This window comes from Heptranchias perlo, chromosome 38, assembly GCF_035084215.1.
Source record: "Heptranchias perlo isolate sHepPer1 chromosome 38, sHepPer1.hap1, whole genome shotgun sequence".
In the NCBI taxonomy this organism is placed as follows: Eukaryota; Metazoa; Chordata; class Chondrichthyes; order Hexanchiformes; family Hexanchidae; genus Heptranchias; species Heptranchias perlo.
The window spans coordinates 19,234,183-19,250,330 of NC_090362.1; the positions used below are offsets into that span (position 1 = coordinate 19,234,183).

Here is a 16,148-nt window from a genome sequence, read left to right on the forward strand (position 1 = left end):
TTCTTTACATTCATCTCCAGTGGATCTTCTTCCCATGGAGCCTGGAATCTGGATCATAGTTGTGATGTTTAGCTGCTAGGATTTGGCTGTGCTCAAGCTAGACTGTCCCTTTAACCCCACTGTTTCGTGTGCAACCATTTGGGAAGTGATTGAACTAAACATATCGAGTTTCTGCTGCTGCCATTTACAGCTACTCCTGCCCAATCTTTTGTTTCTTAACCTGTCCCATTCCCACCCTCCCTGTCTTGCACCATCATCCCTTTTGTCATTTAATCACTCCTGCCCTCCACCCTATCACAGACCTTCCCTTTTGTTCTTTCCTCCCCTCCCCTTCCTCCCCCACCCTTTCCCCAACTCTGTACTTGCTTAAAAACTTTAACTCTTTAACATCTTCCGGTTCTGACGAAAGGTCGTCAACCTGAAACGTTAACTCTGTTTCTTTCTCCACAGATGCTGCCTCACTTGCTGAGCTTTTCCGGCATTTTCTGTTTTTATTTCAGATTCCCAGCATCCGCAGTATTCTGCTTTTGATCAAGTTTCTGTAGATTGGCAGCTGCTTGTAAATTCTTTGTGCCTGCCTTTTGGAAGAGGCCAGGTTACTAAGGTTAGGAAAATGGCGATTAAGGACTGGCTTTCCTTTTCTTTTAACATTTTTGAAATATGACAGACACACGCTAGATGCAGGACTTTTCTATTTACACTACAGCCCTCCCGTGGCATTGCTCACGGTGAATCAGTGGCTACGCAGTTTAATTACAATCGGGGTGTTAGCAACAAAATGTGATGGGGAAAGTGTTACAAGAAGTAAGTGCAAAACCTGCAGGAAGAGGTCCCTAAATGCAAGGCTTTTAATATATTATGGATATATATGAAATTCTTCTATATATTTTTACCCGAATTTATGTAAAAGAAAATTATATTTAAACTACATTGTGATATCGGTTAAAATCGTTATGATGTTATAGGCCAGTGGGAATATCATATTTTGTTTACATTGATATTTCTCTCTACATGTGTTGGGTTTTTATATATTAATCTTTCCAGCTGTAAATCAGGATGATGCAAAGCAAAAGGAGGAATGTGAACCAATTGACGCTGGAGTCAGTACTTACATCAAGAAAACTCATATTAATGTGCAGGTCCACATCCAGATCATCAATCGTCCCATATTCCCTGCAGAAAGAATTATTTAAAATAAGTAAATCACGGCCCGTCCAAACGTTCAAGGTTTTAGGCCCCCTCAGTTGACATGTTCGGAATATGTGCTTGGAATTTCTGAGGGAATTCTCCCGACCTCCTGCCTTAATTTCGGCGCAAGATCGATGGGAACACTGGAGAAACGGTGGGAGATCTCCAGGGAAATGTTGTCCAATTCAAGGCTTCCAACTTGGAGCTCTTGAAAATTGTCATTTAAAACCTAGAATGGCAATTCAATGCAAATCATTCATGAGGGCTGTCAAAAGGGGGTATGTTAGCGTAGCGGTTATGTTATTGGACTAGTAATCCAGAGGTCTGCACGAATAGCCCCGAGAACATGAGTTCAAATCCCATCGTGGCAGTTTCAAAATTTGATTTGAAGTTATTTTTAAAAAGTTGGTTTCAGTAAAAGTGACCGCGAAGCTGTCAGATTGTCATAAAAACCCAACTGGTTCACTAATGTCCTTTAGGGAAGGAAACCTGCCGTCCTTACCCGGTCTGAACAATACCTGACTTCGGTCCCACATCAATGTGGTTGACGCTTATCTGCCCTCTGAAGTGGACCAGCGAGCTACATAGTTGTATCAAACCACTACAGCGGTTCAAGAAGGCCCAACACCACCTCCTCCTCAGGGCAACTAGGGAAGGGCAATAAAGGCCGGCCTTACCAGCGACACCCACATCCCAAGAGTGAATTAAATAGAAAGACTGGCAAGTGTGAGTGTTGATAGCTCGGGGAATAAAACTAATTGGATACAGGACCTTAGGGGGAAAATGTGGCTGAAGGAATAGTACCAGCCTGCTTCAAAATGGGAGCATTTCTACTTGTGCATTTTTATGAACAGTGTAATATTTTTCTTTCAAGGGTCGCTCACCATTGGCACAAGCTACTTGTGCAACTTTTAAACATCACCAGACAGGCCCACCAAAAAAATGGATACATTCTGGTGAAAATGCAACTTGTTAAACTATTTTGAAAACAGTGGTAGAATCACAAATTGACAGTTTAAAGAAAAAACTTGCATCCATACAGCACACTTCATACCCTCAGGATGTTTCAAAGGACTTCATAGCTAATGAATTACTTTTGAAGTTTAGTCACTGTTGTTATGTAGACAAACACAGCAGCCAATTCACCGAGATCCCAGACAGCAGACCAGTCAATTTGTTTTGGGGTGTTCGTAGAGGGACAAATATTGGCCAGGTCATTAGGAGAACTCACTTACTCTTCTTTGAACAGGGCCGTGGGATCCTTTATGTCCACCTGAACAAGCAAATGGGGCTCAGTTTAACATTTCAACCTAAAGAAGCACTCCCTCCACACTGCACTGAAGTGCCTGCTCAAGTTTTGCAGTTAGACTTAAAACCTCAACCTTTTAAATCAGAGGCATGAGTGCTACCAACCGAGCCAAGCTAAAGATTTTTAGTTCCAGTATGTCGGCGCTGGTGTAATATCAGCTTTAATTAGTTTTTATTAGAATTTTAGAAAACTCAACTTATAGATAAAGATAGTTATAGACAAAGCTATTATAGACAGAGATAGTTATAGACAAAGCTATTATAGATAAGGCTACTTGTAGGCAAGGTTACTTATGCTTATGGTCAAAGATGCTTATAGGCATGGCTATTTATGTTTGAAGAAATCTGCCAATTAGTTTCCCATGCAGACAGTACTGCTTTAATTTATTCTTTCCCATAGTATTTACAGAACCATGAAGGAACACCAGCTTGCGCTTTGCAGAGAGCCTTTAACACAGCGAAAGGTCCACAGGTGCTTCAGAAGGGGCATTGAATGATGAGCAGGAGTTAGGAGATGAGGTAGAAGTGATGGATTTTAAGGAGGCTTCTGAAGTTGCAGGAGGGAGATGTAGGAAGGAGGAGGAGTTTAGGAAAAGGAATGGTGAACCACTAGAATCAAAATGCATTGTTTTTCTTTGGCACAAAATTGATACCAGTAGCTACAATCTGCTCCAATTGTACCAGTCAATATACTCTTTAAAGAGCCCCCAACTAGTCAAGTGCAAAATACATCATTTGATAGATATGTATGATGTGTTTTAAAAATATTTTCACGTATCACAATGATAAATTGCATGTTTTTCATATAACAAAAGAGGATGTGAAGAAACCAGCAAATTACATAGAATCTTAATAACTTAAAAAGGAATAAACAACTTTGGATTAAGTGGCCTTATATAATCAGGAAGGTATGGATTTGAGATCCTACTCAGAGGGTCCAAGTTTGAATCCAAGTCTCGACTTGTCATTCAAACTCATTTCCCCTCAGCTGTCTGTTAGGCTGAACCCTTTGTAGGTTAGGAGTGCTCCATCTCTGGACAGAGCAGAAGGTAAAGCTTACAGGCCCAGTCCCATACTGCAGTGGTAATCAGAAAGCAGCAATGACGGCAGCAGTGAGAGAGTCTACATCTCGGACTATTTTATCCTTCCAGCAGATGGAATGAAGCCCAGAAGCAAAGAGCGAGGAAAAATGGAGCTAAAAAGATCTAAATAAGAATTTTTTTTAAAAAGAATCTTTAGCTCTTATTCCCTGAAGAAACTCAAAATTATAACCAAAATGTCAGGCTGAAAAAGAGCGCAATAAAAATAACCATCAGTTCTGCAACACTTGAAAATCGTAACGTTAAATACTTACCTGACAGAGACAGAATTTTCTCCATAAATTTCCTTCACTGCTTCGATGTCTGCGTCGAGCTGTGGGTGTCGGTATAGATCAGCTGCACAGCTACCCTATAAAAACAGACACACACTGTAATATATTGCGGGGCTTGCCTAAGAAAGAGCTGTCACCACATGCACTGCTGATGTTTCGGCCTGCCTAGGATTCAGGCCAGCTCAGTCTCTCTCTCTCTCTCACTCACTCTTGCTCTTTCTTTCTCTCTCTCCCTCTCCCCCCTCCCTCTCTTTCTTTCTCTCTACCTTTCTCTCTCTCTCTCTCTCTCTCTTTCTTTCTCTCTCACTCTCTTTCTTTCCATTTCTTGTATGTTCTTCAGTGATAGATGTAATGTTTGGATTCACCTTTAAAGAGGCAAGTCCTTTCTCTTGAATTTTTACAGGGCCCATGTTGTCGTGTTGGAAAGTTTTGTGGTTGGAGCCCAGGATCCTGCAACAGTTCCTTCCACAAAAGTGCCATGAGTCACTCTACGGGACAGGTTGAGTTGCAGCTGGAGATCTATCCGCTGCAATGTGAATTCCCCCCAGTGGTTCTCTTAAAAAATGTTGGTTTAACATGAGAAACTGGTATAATTTCACACTGCAGCAGATGCAATAACTGCCTGTAGAGTTGAAGTTTTTGAATGCATGGTTTTGTCTTTAACTTTCACATAGAATTTACAGCAGAGAAACAAGCCATTTTTTGCCAGTGTTTATGCTTCACATGAGCCTCCTCCCACCCTATCAACATACCCTTCTATCCCTTTCTCCTTCATGTGTTTATCTAGCTGCCCCATCAATGCATCTATGCTATTCGCCTCAACTACTCCTTGTGGTAGCAAGTTCTACTTTCTCATCACTCACTGGGTAAAGAAGTTTCTCCTGAATTCCTTATTGGATTAGTGACTATCTTATATTTATGGCTCCTAGTTTTGGACTCCCACAAAAGCGAAAACCTCTTCCCTACGTCTTCCCAATCAAACCCCTTCATAAATTTAAAGACCTCTTTCACCCCTCAGCCTTCTCTTTTCTGGAGAAAACCTTAGCAGCAGACACATTTGGAGATGCAATGCTGCCATTCTGTCACCAACGACGCAATTGACTGCTACTCTGTTTACAAATCTGCTAAACTGTCTTGTATGTCGCCTTACCAGTGCTCCTCCAAAATCATCAATACAACCTCTTCTAATGGTTTACTGGGCAAATGCACACAGGCTGCTGCACTGCTGAGCCATACAGAGCAGGAAGGCCCCAGGCCCCAGGCTCCAGCTCTGATGTATGCTGGCTTAGATGGGCTGCTCTCAGGCCAATGCAATTGGCATTTACATCACTAGATTAGTGAAGTTAAATAATCAGTCAGGGTTTGAACTCCTGATCATTATCCAGTGACCCCTCCCTACTGGAAAGTGCATATGTGACAATGTGGGGTGAGGGCTGTGAGGAGACCCAGGGTCTAATAACCTGCTAAATCTCACATATGAAGAATTGCCACTTAGGTGAGGTACTGGAAGAATAATAACTCCAACGGAACCATCTCCTAGAAAGAGTCAGCAGGAGAGAGGGGAGAAGTAACAAAGGTTTGTAGGGTGTGTCAGCGGCATTGTGTCTTAGAGCATTGCCTCAGAGGGTGGAACGCAGACCTAATCCCCCCCCTCCACAAGGTTCCTGATGTCAGCAGCAAGTTTCCTCTCCACAGAGGGCAAGGTAAGTTTAAAGAGTCATCCTTAGGCATCTCTCGCAAGCAATCAGGGTACGCCTGGGAGCAGGTCACTTAGGAGTGGCTGCCATTGATCAACAAGACCAAGGGGAATGATGGAGAAAACAAAATTGTCATAGCCTCCAAAAGGAATGGAAGTGCCGTACAAGTGAGTGATGAGGTGCAATGGAAAATGCTGACATCGTGTCTGAATCATTTGAAAGAGCAAATTGCCGGAATTCATATTATTGAAAGAATAGTAATTTGGTATCAATCTCTTGCCTGAATAATATGTAAAAACAAATTCTTCTAACAGTATTTGTTCTGGGCGATTTCCTTTATTACCTGCCAGCACTGTCATTTTGGACTCCGAGCAACCAGGCTATCCCATCATGCATCTGGTAGAACACCTCCATATTCTATATATTTTTATTAAAGTATTAGCAGATCTCCTGTGGCAGTGTTCACAGTGAGTCGGAAGAATATGATGGGCCAAGTATGGTAACCAAAGTATTACAGGAAGTAAGTGTGACACTTGCAGGAAGTGTGTGCTATGCTTAATATTTTTGCTATATTACTAGTCAATCATCTGTGGGCTTTGCACACAGGAAGTCAAGGCCAAGCGTAGTCCTCAGGGGAAGTGCGGATAGAAGGCGGGAGATAATTGGACCAGGCCGAGTCCCCGTTTTAACATTATATCTTCCCTCCTTACTTTTCTATTACATTTTGATTTTGTATTATTATTTGTAGTAAAGCCTACAGCAATTTAGGAAGCAGAAAAGTAGAGTTGGTCGGAGTATACGAGTTTCTCTACAGGTTGAGGAGCTGTAAGATGCAAAATTGAGGTGCTACAGCATCGCCAATAGTGGGAGGGTGTAATTACAGCGTGACATGTTTACATAGAAAGTTTCCATTATAAATGTGAACATAGGAATTGACAGTGGAAAAAGTTGCACATGAAAAATGTGACAAAACCAGAACAACAGGAAGTAAGGTTGTGTAGACCATAAAAGTGAGCAGATGTAAGATTTTTGATATAGATATAAACATGATTTATCAAATTGCTTCTATAATTTTTTTTAAAAGTGGTTTTGCTGCAAGTATTAAGAATTGCCACTGTTTAAAACTTTGTAATTGTGTCACTGTTTGTAACTCCTTTAAGATAAATTTGTTTTTATTTCTACGGCGATCTTTTCAACATCTCTTTAAGTGACGCAGATAAAGTTTTCAGGACATTTTTTTGCTATTACTAGACATTTCTGGAAATTGTAAATGTTTTATACTGTAACACAGTGCCATGCAATAATACGCACAATAACAAAGAACAACAGTCCAGTGGGGAGGCATGTGGCAAATCAAATTATATTAAAACAGAGAGTCTGCCTGAGATCCAGAAGTATTCTACATTGCAACAGTGTTCAGCGGATATCTTTTTACACATTCTTTAAAACCAAAACTGCATTCAGTCCAGCACTGGAAAATACATCATCGGGAACAACCCATAACATTTCCCAGTCCTTCAGGCTGTGTGAATTAAACAGAATGTGGAGGTAAATTGAAATTTTAATGAAACAATATTTAAGGTTCATACATCAAACCCTATTGCAATGCACACCGTGGCTGCAGTGTGTACCATCCACAGGATGCGCTGCAGCAACTCGCCAAGGTTTCTTCGACAGCACCTCTCAAACCCGCAACTTCTACCACCTAGAAGGACAAGGGCAGCAGGCACATGGGAACAACACCACCTGCACGTTCCCCTCCAAGTCACACACCATCCGATTTGGAAATATATCGCCTTTCCTTCATCGTCGCTGAGTCAAAATCCTGGAACTCCCTTCCTAACAGTGTGGGAGAACCTTCACCACACGGACTGCAGCGGTTCAAGAAGGCGGCTCACCACCACCTTCTCAAGGGCAATTAGGGATGGGCAATAAATGCCGGCCTCGCCAGCGACGCCCACATCCCATGAATGAATAAAAAGAAAAAGAATTTTGACGGGCCTATAAAATCCTTAAGGAGGTTCAGATCTGAATCAAGTCCTCTGGTACAACATTCGTATACTCAGTTATCGCATCTTAAGGAAGATTGTTTTTTTAAATTTCTTCCTATCAACAAACATTAACCATAGTGTATTTAAGATTGAGTCTTATTTCTGATCAATTGTTCCCTGGTAAACAAAAACTGATCTCTAGGAGGATTCCAACGTAACAAAGTGATCCATTCAACAGCAGTTTTACAATAAACAAAATTTTGAACGCTCTCACTAGCAGAAAGCTTTACTGTGATCTGTCCAAAGGATGTGCTCCTACCTGATGGGTTGATATTTCTGACTGGGCCATTTCATGTATCTATTGGAAAGGAAGGACTGTATTATTTTTGAGCAACATCTGTCGAGTATTTTATAACAAATCATCAATGTTCAAGTGTATGGGGTGGGAGGGGGGGGGGTTTACAGGTGATAATGGGCAATGTATTTCTTCTCATTAACAGACTCTTTGACAATAACATTAGCAAATTATCCCTAAGAGTTATGCGTGACATTTCAACTCTCCTGAGGAATGTGCACATCTAGTTCTACTCTCTGATATTAAATAAGCTCCCTACTTACAGTTATAATATGCTGGGGGTGGGGGGGGAACTAGTGGATCTCCCATGGCATTGCTCATGGTAAGTCAGACAATATGCTATTTTATAATGACAGGAGCATTATTACCATGTAATACACAGTGTGTTATTCTGCTGCTAAGTTGCGGCTACGTTTAATATGGTCCGGCCCTTTAAGTCCACAAAGTCTAATCAGTGCTGTAAATTCTGAGGTCAGTTAAAGGTCAATTGCTGTTGGTGAGGGAAATTTGCAGATTGGCGAGTGCTTGTAAATTTCTGGTTCCCGATCAGGAGAAACTAGTTTGAAATGACCGCCATTCTTTTGCCTCTTTTAATATACTTTTGCAAGTTTGAAGTGTGAGGGGCATGCACCAGACATGAAACTTTTCTACATGCAGATGGTGGCTGGGGTGTTTGCTTCTGTGCTCAATCTGCAATTTTCCATCCATTCATTTTAAGTGGAAAATCACGGCCAGCTAGGGAAACATAAAGCATTGCTATCTAGCTGTAACTTATTGATTATTTATATTTCATTGTGTTTCTTTCTTTTCCTTTCTACCTCACCTCAATGTTATGCACCATTTGCTGACTAATGGTGTGCATATGCATTCCAAGGCATCTATCAGCACTGCCCAATGAGCAGTGGCTAGGTTGCACATGACAGTGACACCCCTAACCTTCATTTGGTATCTCCCTAAATGTACAAGTGAGATCTGGAACTGGGAGCCTGAGGAATCTCAGGGAGGTGGATCTACTTCCTATCACTTTGGTTGCTTACCTTTTGCACCTTTTTGTAACAGTATGAGTTCATCCAAAATTAAGTTTCTTGTGATAGCGCAATGGACATATTCTGCCTGCTGCTAACCGTGCGGATACATCTTTCATGCAGTTTTTTGAAACTCAATTCGATAGATGATTCTGTAAACTTCAAAGCACTTCAGAAGATGGTAAGTTAATGTCATTGTGGGGGAAATGCACCTTTCTGCTTTTGTCCCCACCATGTACGGTGAAATGCAATACGAAAATCGTTCCCTACAGACACGAGACATTTCCGTCAGCTTCCATGTGCCACTTCTGTTAAATGGAGGAGAGAATACCACTCAGTGACATGCACTGCTTGGGAATGAGCAGCAAAGCAAGTTCCAAATCTAAACTGGGTCAAAACTGGATATATGAAAATCTAAATTTAGCCCAGATATGGCTTTGAATTATCCAGTCTTTTTTTTTAAATAAAGCACAGTGCATTTGCAGGGAAGATTTGTCTTCATTCTCTGTTGGAGTACTTCTTTTATATTTGGGCCACCATTTCTCAATCTGCAGCAATTATTGTTGAACGTGAGTTTTGTGACATCCTTGTTGGGAGGAAGGAGGCACCACACTCTGTTTTAGACTATTTGGAGACAGATAGCTGCATCGCTGCCTTGAGGCCACGTTAGACCCCCTCCCAATAGATTACTAGGAGATCAACTGTCCAACGGACTGGCAGAGATTAGCCAATACCCACTGGACCATCAGCAACCATATAATGGATGACCTAGACTCTTACCTTTGTCACACTGTTTTCAACCATAGCTAGTATCTTTCACCCAACATTATGGAAGGTTACCATAATGGTGGCAGATATGCACAAAGGAGCCAATCAAAACCAGCATTGATCCAAACTAGAAAAATTCAGGTATTCTTCAATTAATTCACATTTGCCCGTTTGGGAACACTAGATTTCCAATCTCCACTATAATGAAGATATGAAGGGATAATCATTATCATTTCTCCTCCCCATGCCATGCATCATTCCAGATCGAAGGACTAACCTGCGTCAAGGCCTTAATGATGGACAATAACTATCTACTGAGAGGTGCTTGAGAAAGGCAGGGGGTAAGTCCCCCTCCAAACTTGCCAGCATTGTGTTTCTGCCTGGCAATTCCTCATGGAGCATGGCTCAGATCAGAAACTCGTCACGGGCACAAACTCACGTTCTACCGCTCCATGGCACAGTGTGCTGAAGCTCTAGGGTCCTGCACAGCCTAATAAAATGACCTAATATCAAGTCTCCTTTTCTATCTTTTACAAAGATGTCTCGCAGAGTACATTAATTACTTCCACTCGTAAATAAGGAATAATTTAAACTTATAACATCGTATAATGCCGATAATCAAATATTATCCATTCATTTCCCAATGATAACTTAATTACTCTATCAACTGTATTTTCCCTGGTTTTCTATGGATTGTGCACTCAACTATGATAGTCTCTTTTTAACTTGTTCTCTGTGAAAGCTGCGTGTCTTTTTATCCGCAGTGTTTCTGAAACTCCGGCTGTGTAGACTTCATGTGGTCAGGCTGTGCCCCTGGGATTGTAGCGGTTATTGAAAATCGGAGTGAAATATCCCAAGAGCCAATTCATTTTGGAAGTGAGAGTCTAGGCATCCCCAAGACCACAAGGCTATCGATTTATTTCAGTGGGTCTAAAAGACAGGCATCTCAAAGGATACACTGGCTGAACTTGCATGCACTACTCTTGCTTAAAGCATTCAATAATGAGTACCCATGCAAGCCCTAATGTCTCTTAACAAAAAATAAACACAACTATTAAGCTGACAATATGGATTCAGAGCCCTTAATTGATCACCTATATTATGGAAACTGCTTGTTAAGATTATGGCAATGGAAAGTACTTATAGCCTAATTGTTTCACCATCACCTTGTGGATCTGAGCTAAGCAGCAATGCTTAAGGTAATAAAATGCTTATGACTGAAAAAGCTTTTAAAAGTCCCAGTCGCATTCCCACAGAACCTTAACAAATTCAGTCAGCTCTAATGGACAATTCTGAGAGTATCAGCACAACTGATTATTAAGCCAATGCACAATCTAAGCATCACACGTGACATTGTTTCTTATACTACACTGGACCAAATCAAATTTGTTTCTGGTCAAGTGGGTTCCAAATTCTCACATTTCCAAATAAGATTCTTTTCTCTTACCATCTTCATTGATATTCTGTCAACAATGTCAATAACTTGGTTTGCATTCTAGTCTCTATTCAGAGAAACATTCAGTGTAGTTTCTAGAAGTTTGTGCCAATCTGCAATCACCCAATTTAATAACTTTTATCATTTTAATAACTTTTGCAACTATTGGACTTTAGCCAAATTCAGGTGATCTGGGGTTTGGGTTTCCGATTCCACACAAACACAAAGATCCAGCATGTGTCTCTTACAAAGGCCTTACCAGCCCATACTAATTTCTCTAGTGCAATAGTAGATGGCAAGCAAGGGTCTATCAGTTACTTCTGAGGTTGAGTCTAAGCATGTCGTTGGGATAGTGTATGGGGAGTTCTATCTTGCATTTAATCTGTGCTGTGACTTAGCTTGAGTTTATGGATGCAAAAAAGCAAGGGAAAGCATTCCAATTCCCAACATTGTTATCCATAACTGTGTCAGCTTGGATCAGTTAGTAGCATTCCCACCTCTGCTGGTATGAGGCCTACATCAGGACCTGTGCATTAATCTAGGCTGATGTTCCAGTGCAATACTGAGGGAGTGCAGAATTGCGGCAGGTGCTATTTTAGAGAGGTTCTTTCTGCTGCTCAGGTGCACATTAAAGCTGTAGTGGGAAAATGTTAGGGCAACATTCTCAATGGACAAGTTTAAAGGGGTTGAAGGGTCTTTTTAAAATCTGAACAGGTCTTGCAATAAGATAAAGGTTTAAAATGAGGAAAGCTCTTTGTTCTATCACGTGTCTTCCTCGTGAGCCGTGACTTATTATGAGATGTTGACCCTGTAGCAATCACATGAGTGACAGCAGGGGAGAGATCTGGGGGAGATAGGTCAAGGAGCCTTATCGGTTTTCAGTTGGAAAGACGACTCCTTCTTCTCTTGGAGAAAGGAATGGAAGGTTATGCTGATAGGGTTAGATGAAGAGGAGTGGGAGTGTGGAGCATAAACACCAGCATGGACCAATTGGGCCGAATGGCCTGTTTCTGCACTGTAAATTGGATGTAATAACTGATGAATCTTATCACATTGACAAAGTCAGTCAGCTTGACCTTTGCCAGTTGTTAAACTGTAACGATGAAAATCTTGAGATGGTTCCTCAGCCACTTCCCCAGCTGCATTTTCTATTATTACACTGAATGAAATTTCACTGAAGCAACAATGTGTGTTATAATGACAGTTCTTGTTATGTTTGTGAGTCCAAGGGAGTTGACAGTTTTATTTAAAATATATCAGTAGTATTGGAACAGCACCAACATTTACCAGGCCAGTCTATAGCGATATAGTTTGTACTCTGTTCCTCGTGTCACTGATATTATCAAATGGTAAGTTGAGGGACAACGGGTCTGAGGAATTTTGCTGTAATGGTTCTGTGACTATTTTGTTCACATATCTGTAGAGATGGATATGCTCAGGTACATTCAATCGGAGTTCAAAGATCTCCCCTGCTCTTTCACCACAACCCTGCAAATTTTTCTTTTTCACATATTTATCCAATTTCCTTTTGAAAGTTATTATTGAATCTGCTTCCACCGCCCTTTCAGGCAGCGCATTCCAGATCACAACAACTTGCTGCGTAAAAAAAAATCTCCTCATCTCCCTTCTGGTTCTTTTGTCAATTATCTTAAATCTGTGTCCTCTGTTTACCGACCCTCCTGCCACTGGAAACAGTTTCTCCTTATTTACTCTGTCAAAACCCCTCATGATTTTTAGCACCTCTATTAAATCTTCCCTGAACCTTCTCTGCTCTGAGGAGAACAGCCCCAGCTTCTCTAGTCTCTCCACATAACTGGTCCCTCATCCCCGGTGTAATTCTGGTAAATCTCCTCTGCCTCCTCTCCTTGGCCTTGACGACCTTCCTAAAGTGTGGTGCACAGAATTGGACACAATACTCTAGCTGAGGCTGAAACCATGATTTATCAAAGGTTTAGCATAGCTTCCTTGCTTTTGTACTCTATGCCTCTATTTATAAATCCGATATGCTTTTTTAACAGCTTTATCAACTTGTCCTGCCACCTTCAAAGATTTGCGTATGTGAACCCCCAGGTCTCTTTGTCCCTTACCCCCTTTAAAATTGTATAATTTAGTTTCTTTAATGTCTTAATGCAACCAGATGTTCCTCAGTTTGGATTCCAAATAAATCTTCCAGGGTTGTTCACTTGAGCCTTTCACCATTAATCAATTTAGAGTTACTTTATGGGAGTGGGGGGGGAGGGGGAAGGAGGACAGAATACTTGGCTTAGATCTGTTTGGAGCTACCTAATCCTTGAGCATTCTAACAAGTAAGTCTCAAATACCTTTAGTTTCTGAGTTTAACAAATGAGCAATCATCTTTAAAAATCAAGCCAATTCAAAGAGTTGTGATGAATCCCAACATCTTTTTGCTTTTTTCCATCCAATTTTGTTTTGAAGATTATTGTTTAAATAGTGAGTCCTGATGATGAAATTGGGCGAATCTCTCCTGCAGAATATAAAGAGCCCAGGAGCATGAGTTAACTTATAGAGTTTTCCCCACTATTCACATTACATGATAGGAAGGTTTTTTTGTATTGATTTGTCAGTATTGTGGGAAAACTACTCAGCTATAGTCGTGTATCGCAAAGTTCTCAGGTACAAAAAGTTCTGTTGCCGTGGTAACTTTTCTTCAATTCTTGAATGGCTTGTACCACTGGAAGGCATTTTAATGCGAGTGAGTTCTCAAGACTTCCCCTGCACGCTTGGACTGAGACAGTGAAATCTATAACAAACAGCGACTGAGGGAAAATGATCCTTATTCACAAATCGTCATTCTACCAAGAGCTGAAGATGAAATGAGTGTTTTTGTCTATATATTGTGCAGCAGTTCTGCATTCATATGGATAAACTCTAGCTTCATTAGATTGGAACTAATTCTTCCTCAAAGTGTAGCAGTAATGGGAGAGGGGCGGGTAACGGAGCTGTAGGCACAACCAGTGGGAGCAAAGGTGAAGTCTGGCATACGAAAATGACAAATCTGTAGAGATAATGGCTGAGCTTTGTCCCAGCTCTAACAAATCAAGGCTGTCAAGTTCAGAAATGCTCCAGAAAAATGAAGCTGGGCTATTTGGGAACCATGATGTTGACTACACATTTATATAATATGTCATCAAACTATGGGCATGTTACTGAGGTCTTTCACTTGCGTTGTTACATATGAAAGAGTTTTGTGGTGTAATATATGGAGCTTCGACCATTTGTAAAGTTTGTTCAGTTTACTTTAAATCTATTGGTCAGATTTGCCCCTTTTACCTGGCATTATAATTCCTTTTCAGAGTAAAATTCGTGAAACCGAAGCTGTCTTTGCTGAATTCTGGAGCGATGAATCAACTGTCATCTGTACTGGCCTGATTTCACCTCTGTTCAATGGAAATCACATTCACTGTTTTACATAACAAGCTAGCTCACATAGAAATGTCTCTAGCAGCACACAGCACTCCTCTAAGCAGTGCACCGCTGCTGACTGACTGATTGTCAAGCCACACGCCAGAGGTTTGCACATCATCAATTGTCATTAATTGAAAAATCAGGAAACAATTTTCATCCTTCAGAATCTTTCTCAGTCATGTGGTGAAAGCTTGAATAAAACCTACTGGAGATTGGCGCTGTAAATCTTGTCACTGTTTTGTGATAGATTTAGAAACATAGGAACAGGAGTAGGCCGTTCAGCCCCTCGAGCTTGTTCTGCCATTCAATGAGATCAAGGCTAATCCATAACCCAACTCCATCCATCCACATTGGCTCCATATCTCTCAATTCCCAGCTGTGTAGTGTTTCTGATCATTTGGTTCTCTGTATTTTTGTGATAATCAAGGATATTTGAGGAAAAACTCATTGTTACTCATTATCCGTGATCAGACCATTAAACCATAAGATGCATTTGCTATATTAAAACAAGGAAAGAGAAATATAATCTTCCAAATAAGTTCACAACTTTATGTCCTTAAAGGGCCAGTCTTTATATAAAAGTTTGTGGCAACCCTTTTTTGTTTCATTGTCAAAGTACTCAAGCACGATAATGCAATTCATGTCAAATAGTGTTGATAAAATCATAGAATCATAGACATTTATGGCACAGAAGGGGCCATTCAGCCCATCGTGTCTGTGCTGGCCGAAAAAGAGCTATCATGCCTAATCTCACTTTCCAGCACTTGGCCGGTAGCCTTGTAGGTTACGGCACTTCAATTGCATATCCAAGTTACTTTTTAAATGAGTTGAGGGTTTCTGCCTCTACCACCCTTTCAGGCAGTGAGTTCCAGACCCCCACGACCCTCTGGGTGAAAAAAATTCTCCTCAGTTCCCCTGTAATCCTTCTACCAATTACTATAAATCTATGACCCCTGGTTATTGACCTCTCTGCTAGGAGAAATAGGTCCTTCTTATCCATTATATTTGGCCCCGTCATAATTTTATACACCTCAATTAAATCTCCCCTCGGTCTCCTTTGTTCCAAAGAAAACAACCCCAGTCTATCCAATCTTTCCTCATAGCTAAAATTCTCCAGTCTTGGCAGCATCCTCATAAATCTCCTCTGTACCCTCTCCAGTGCAATCACATCTTTCCTGTAATGTGGTGACCAGAACTGTACGCAGTACTCAAGCTGTGGCCTAACTAGTGTTTTTTACAGTTCTAGCATAACCTCCCTGCTCTTATATTCTATGCCTCAGCTAATAAAGGAAAGTATCCCATATGCCTTTTTAACCACTTTATCTACCTGTCCTGCTACCTTCAAGAACCTATGGACACGCACTCCAAGGTCCCTTTGTTCCTCTACACCTCTCAGTATCCTCCCATTTATTGTGTACTCCTTGCCTTGTTTGCCCTCCCCAAATGCATTACATCACATTTCTCTGGATTGAATTCTATTTGCCACTTTTCTGCCCACCTAATGAGTCCATTGATATCTTCCTGCAGACTACAGCTTTCCTTCTCACCATCAACCATACGGCCAATTTTTGTATCATCTGAAA

General features: G+C 41.0%; 1 protein-coding gene across 5 annotated transcripts in view; it reads right to left on the reverse strand.

Moving 5' to 3' along the window:
• Positions 1-16,148, reverse strand: part of LOC137304840 (protein mono-ADP-ribosyltransferase PARP6-like) — an 82,773-nt gene that overhangs the window by 47,662 nt on the left and 18,963 nt on the right. For all 5 annotated transcript variants that reach the window (XM_067973630.1, XM_067973628.1, XM_067973627.1 and 2 more), the window contains exons 5-6: positions 3,851-3,945; positions 1,113-1,173 (exon numbers count right to left, since the gene is read on the reverse strand). In XM_067973630.1, coding sequence (XP_067829731.1) covers positions 1,113-1,173; positions 3,851-3,945 — 156 coding nt within the window. The remainder of the gene's footprint in view (positions 1-1,112; positions 1,174-3,850; positions 3,946-16,148) is intronic.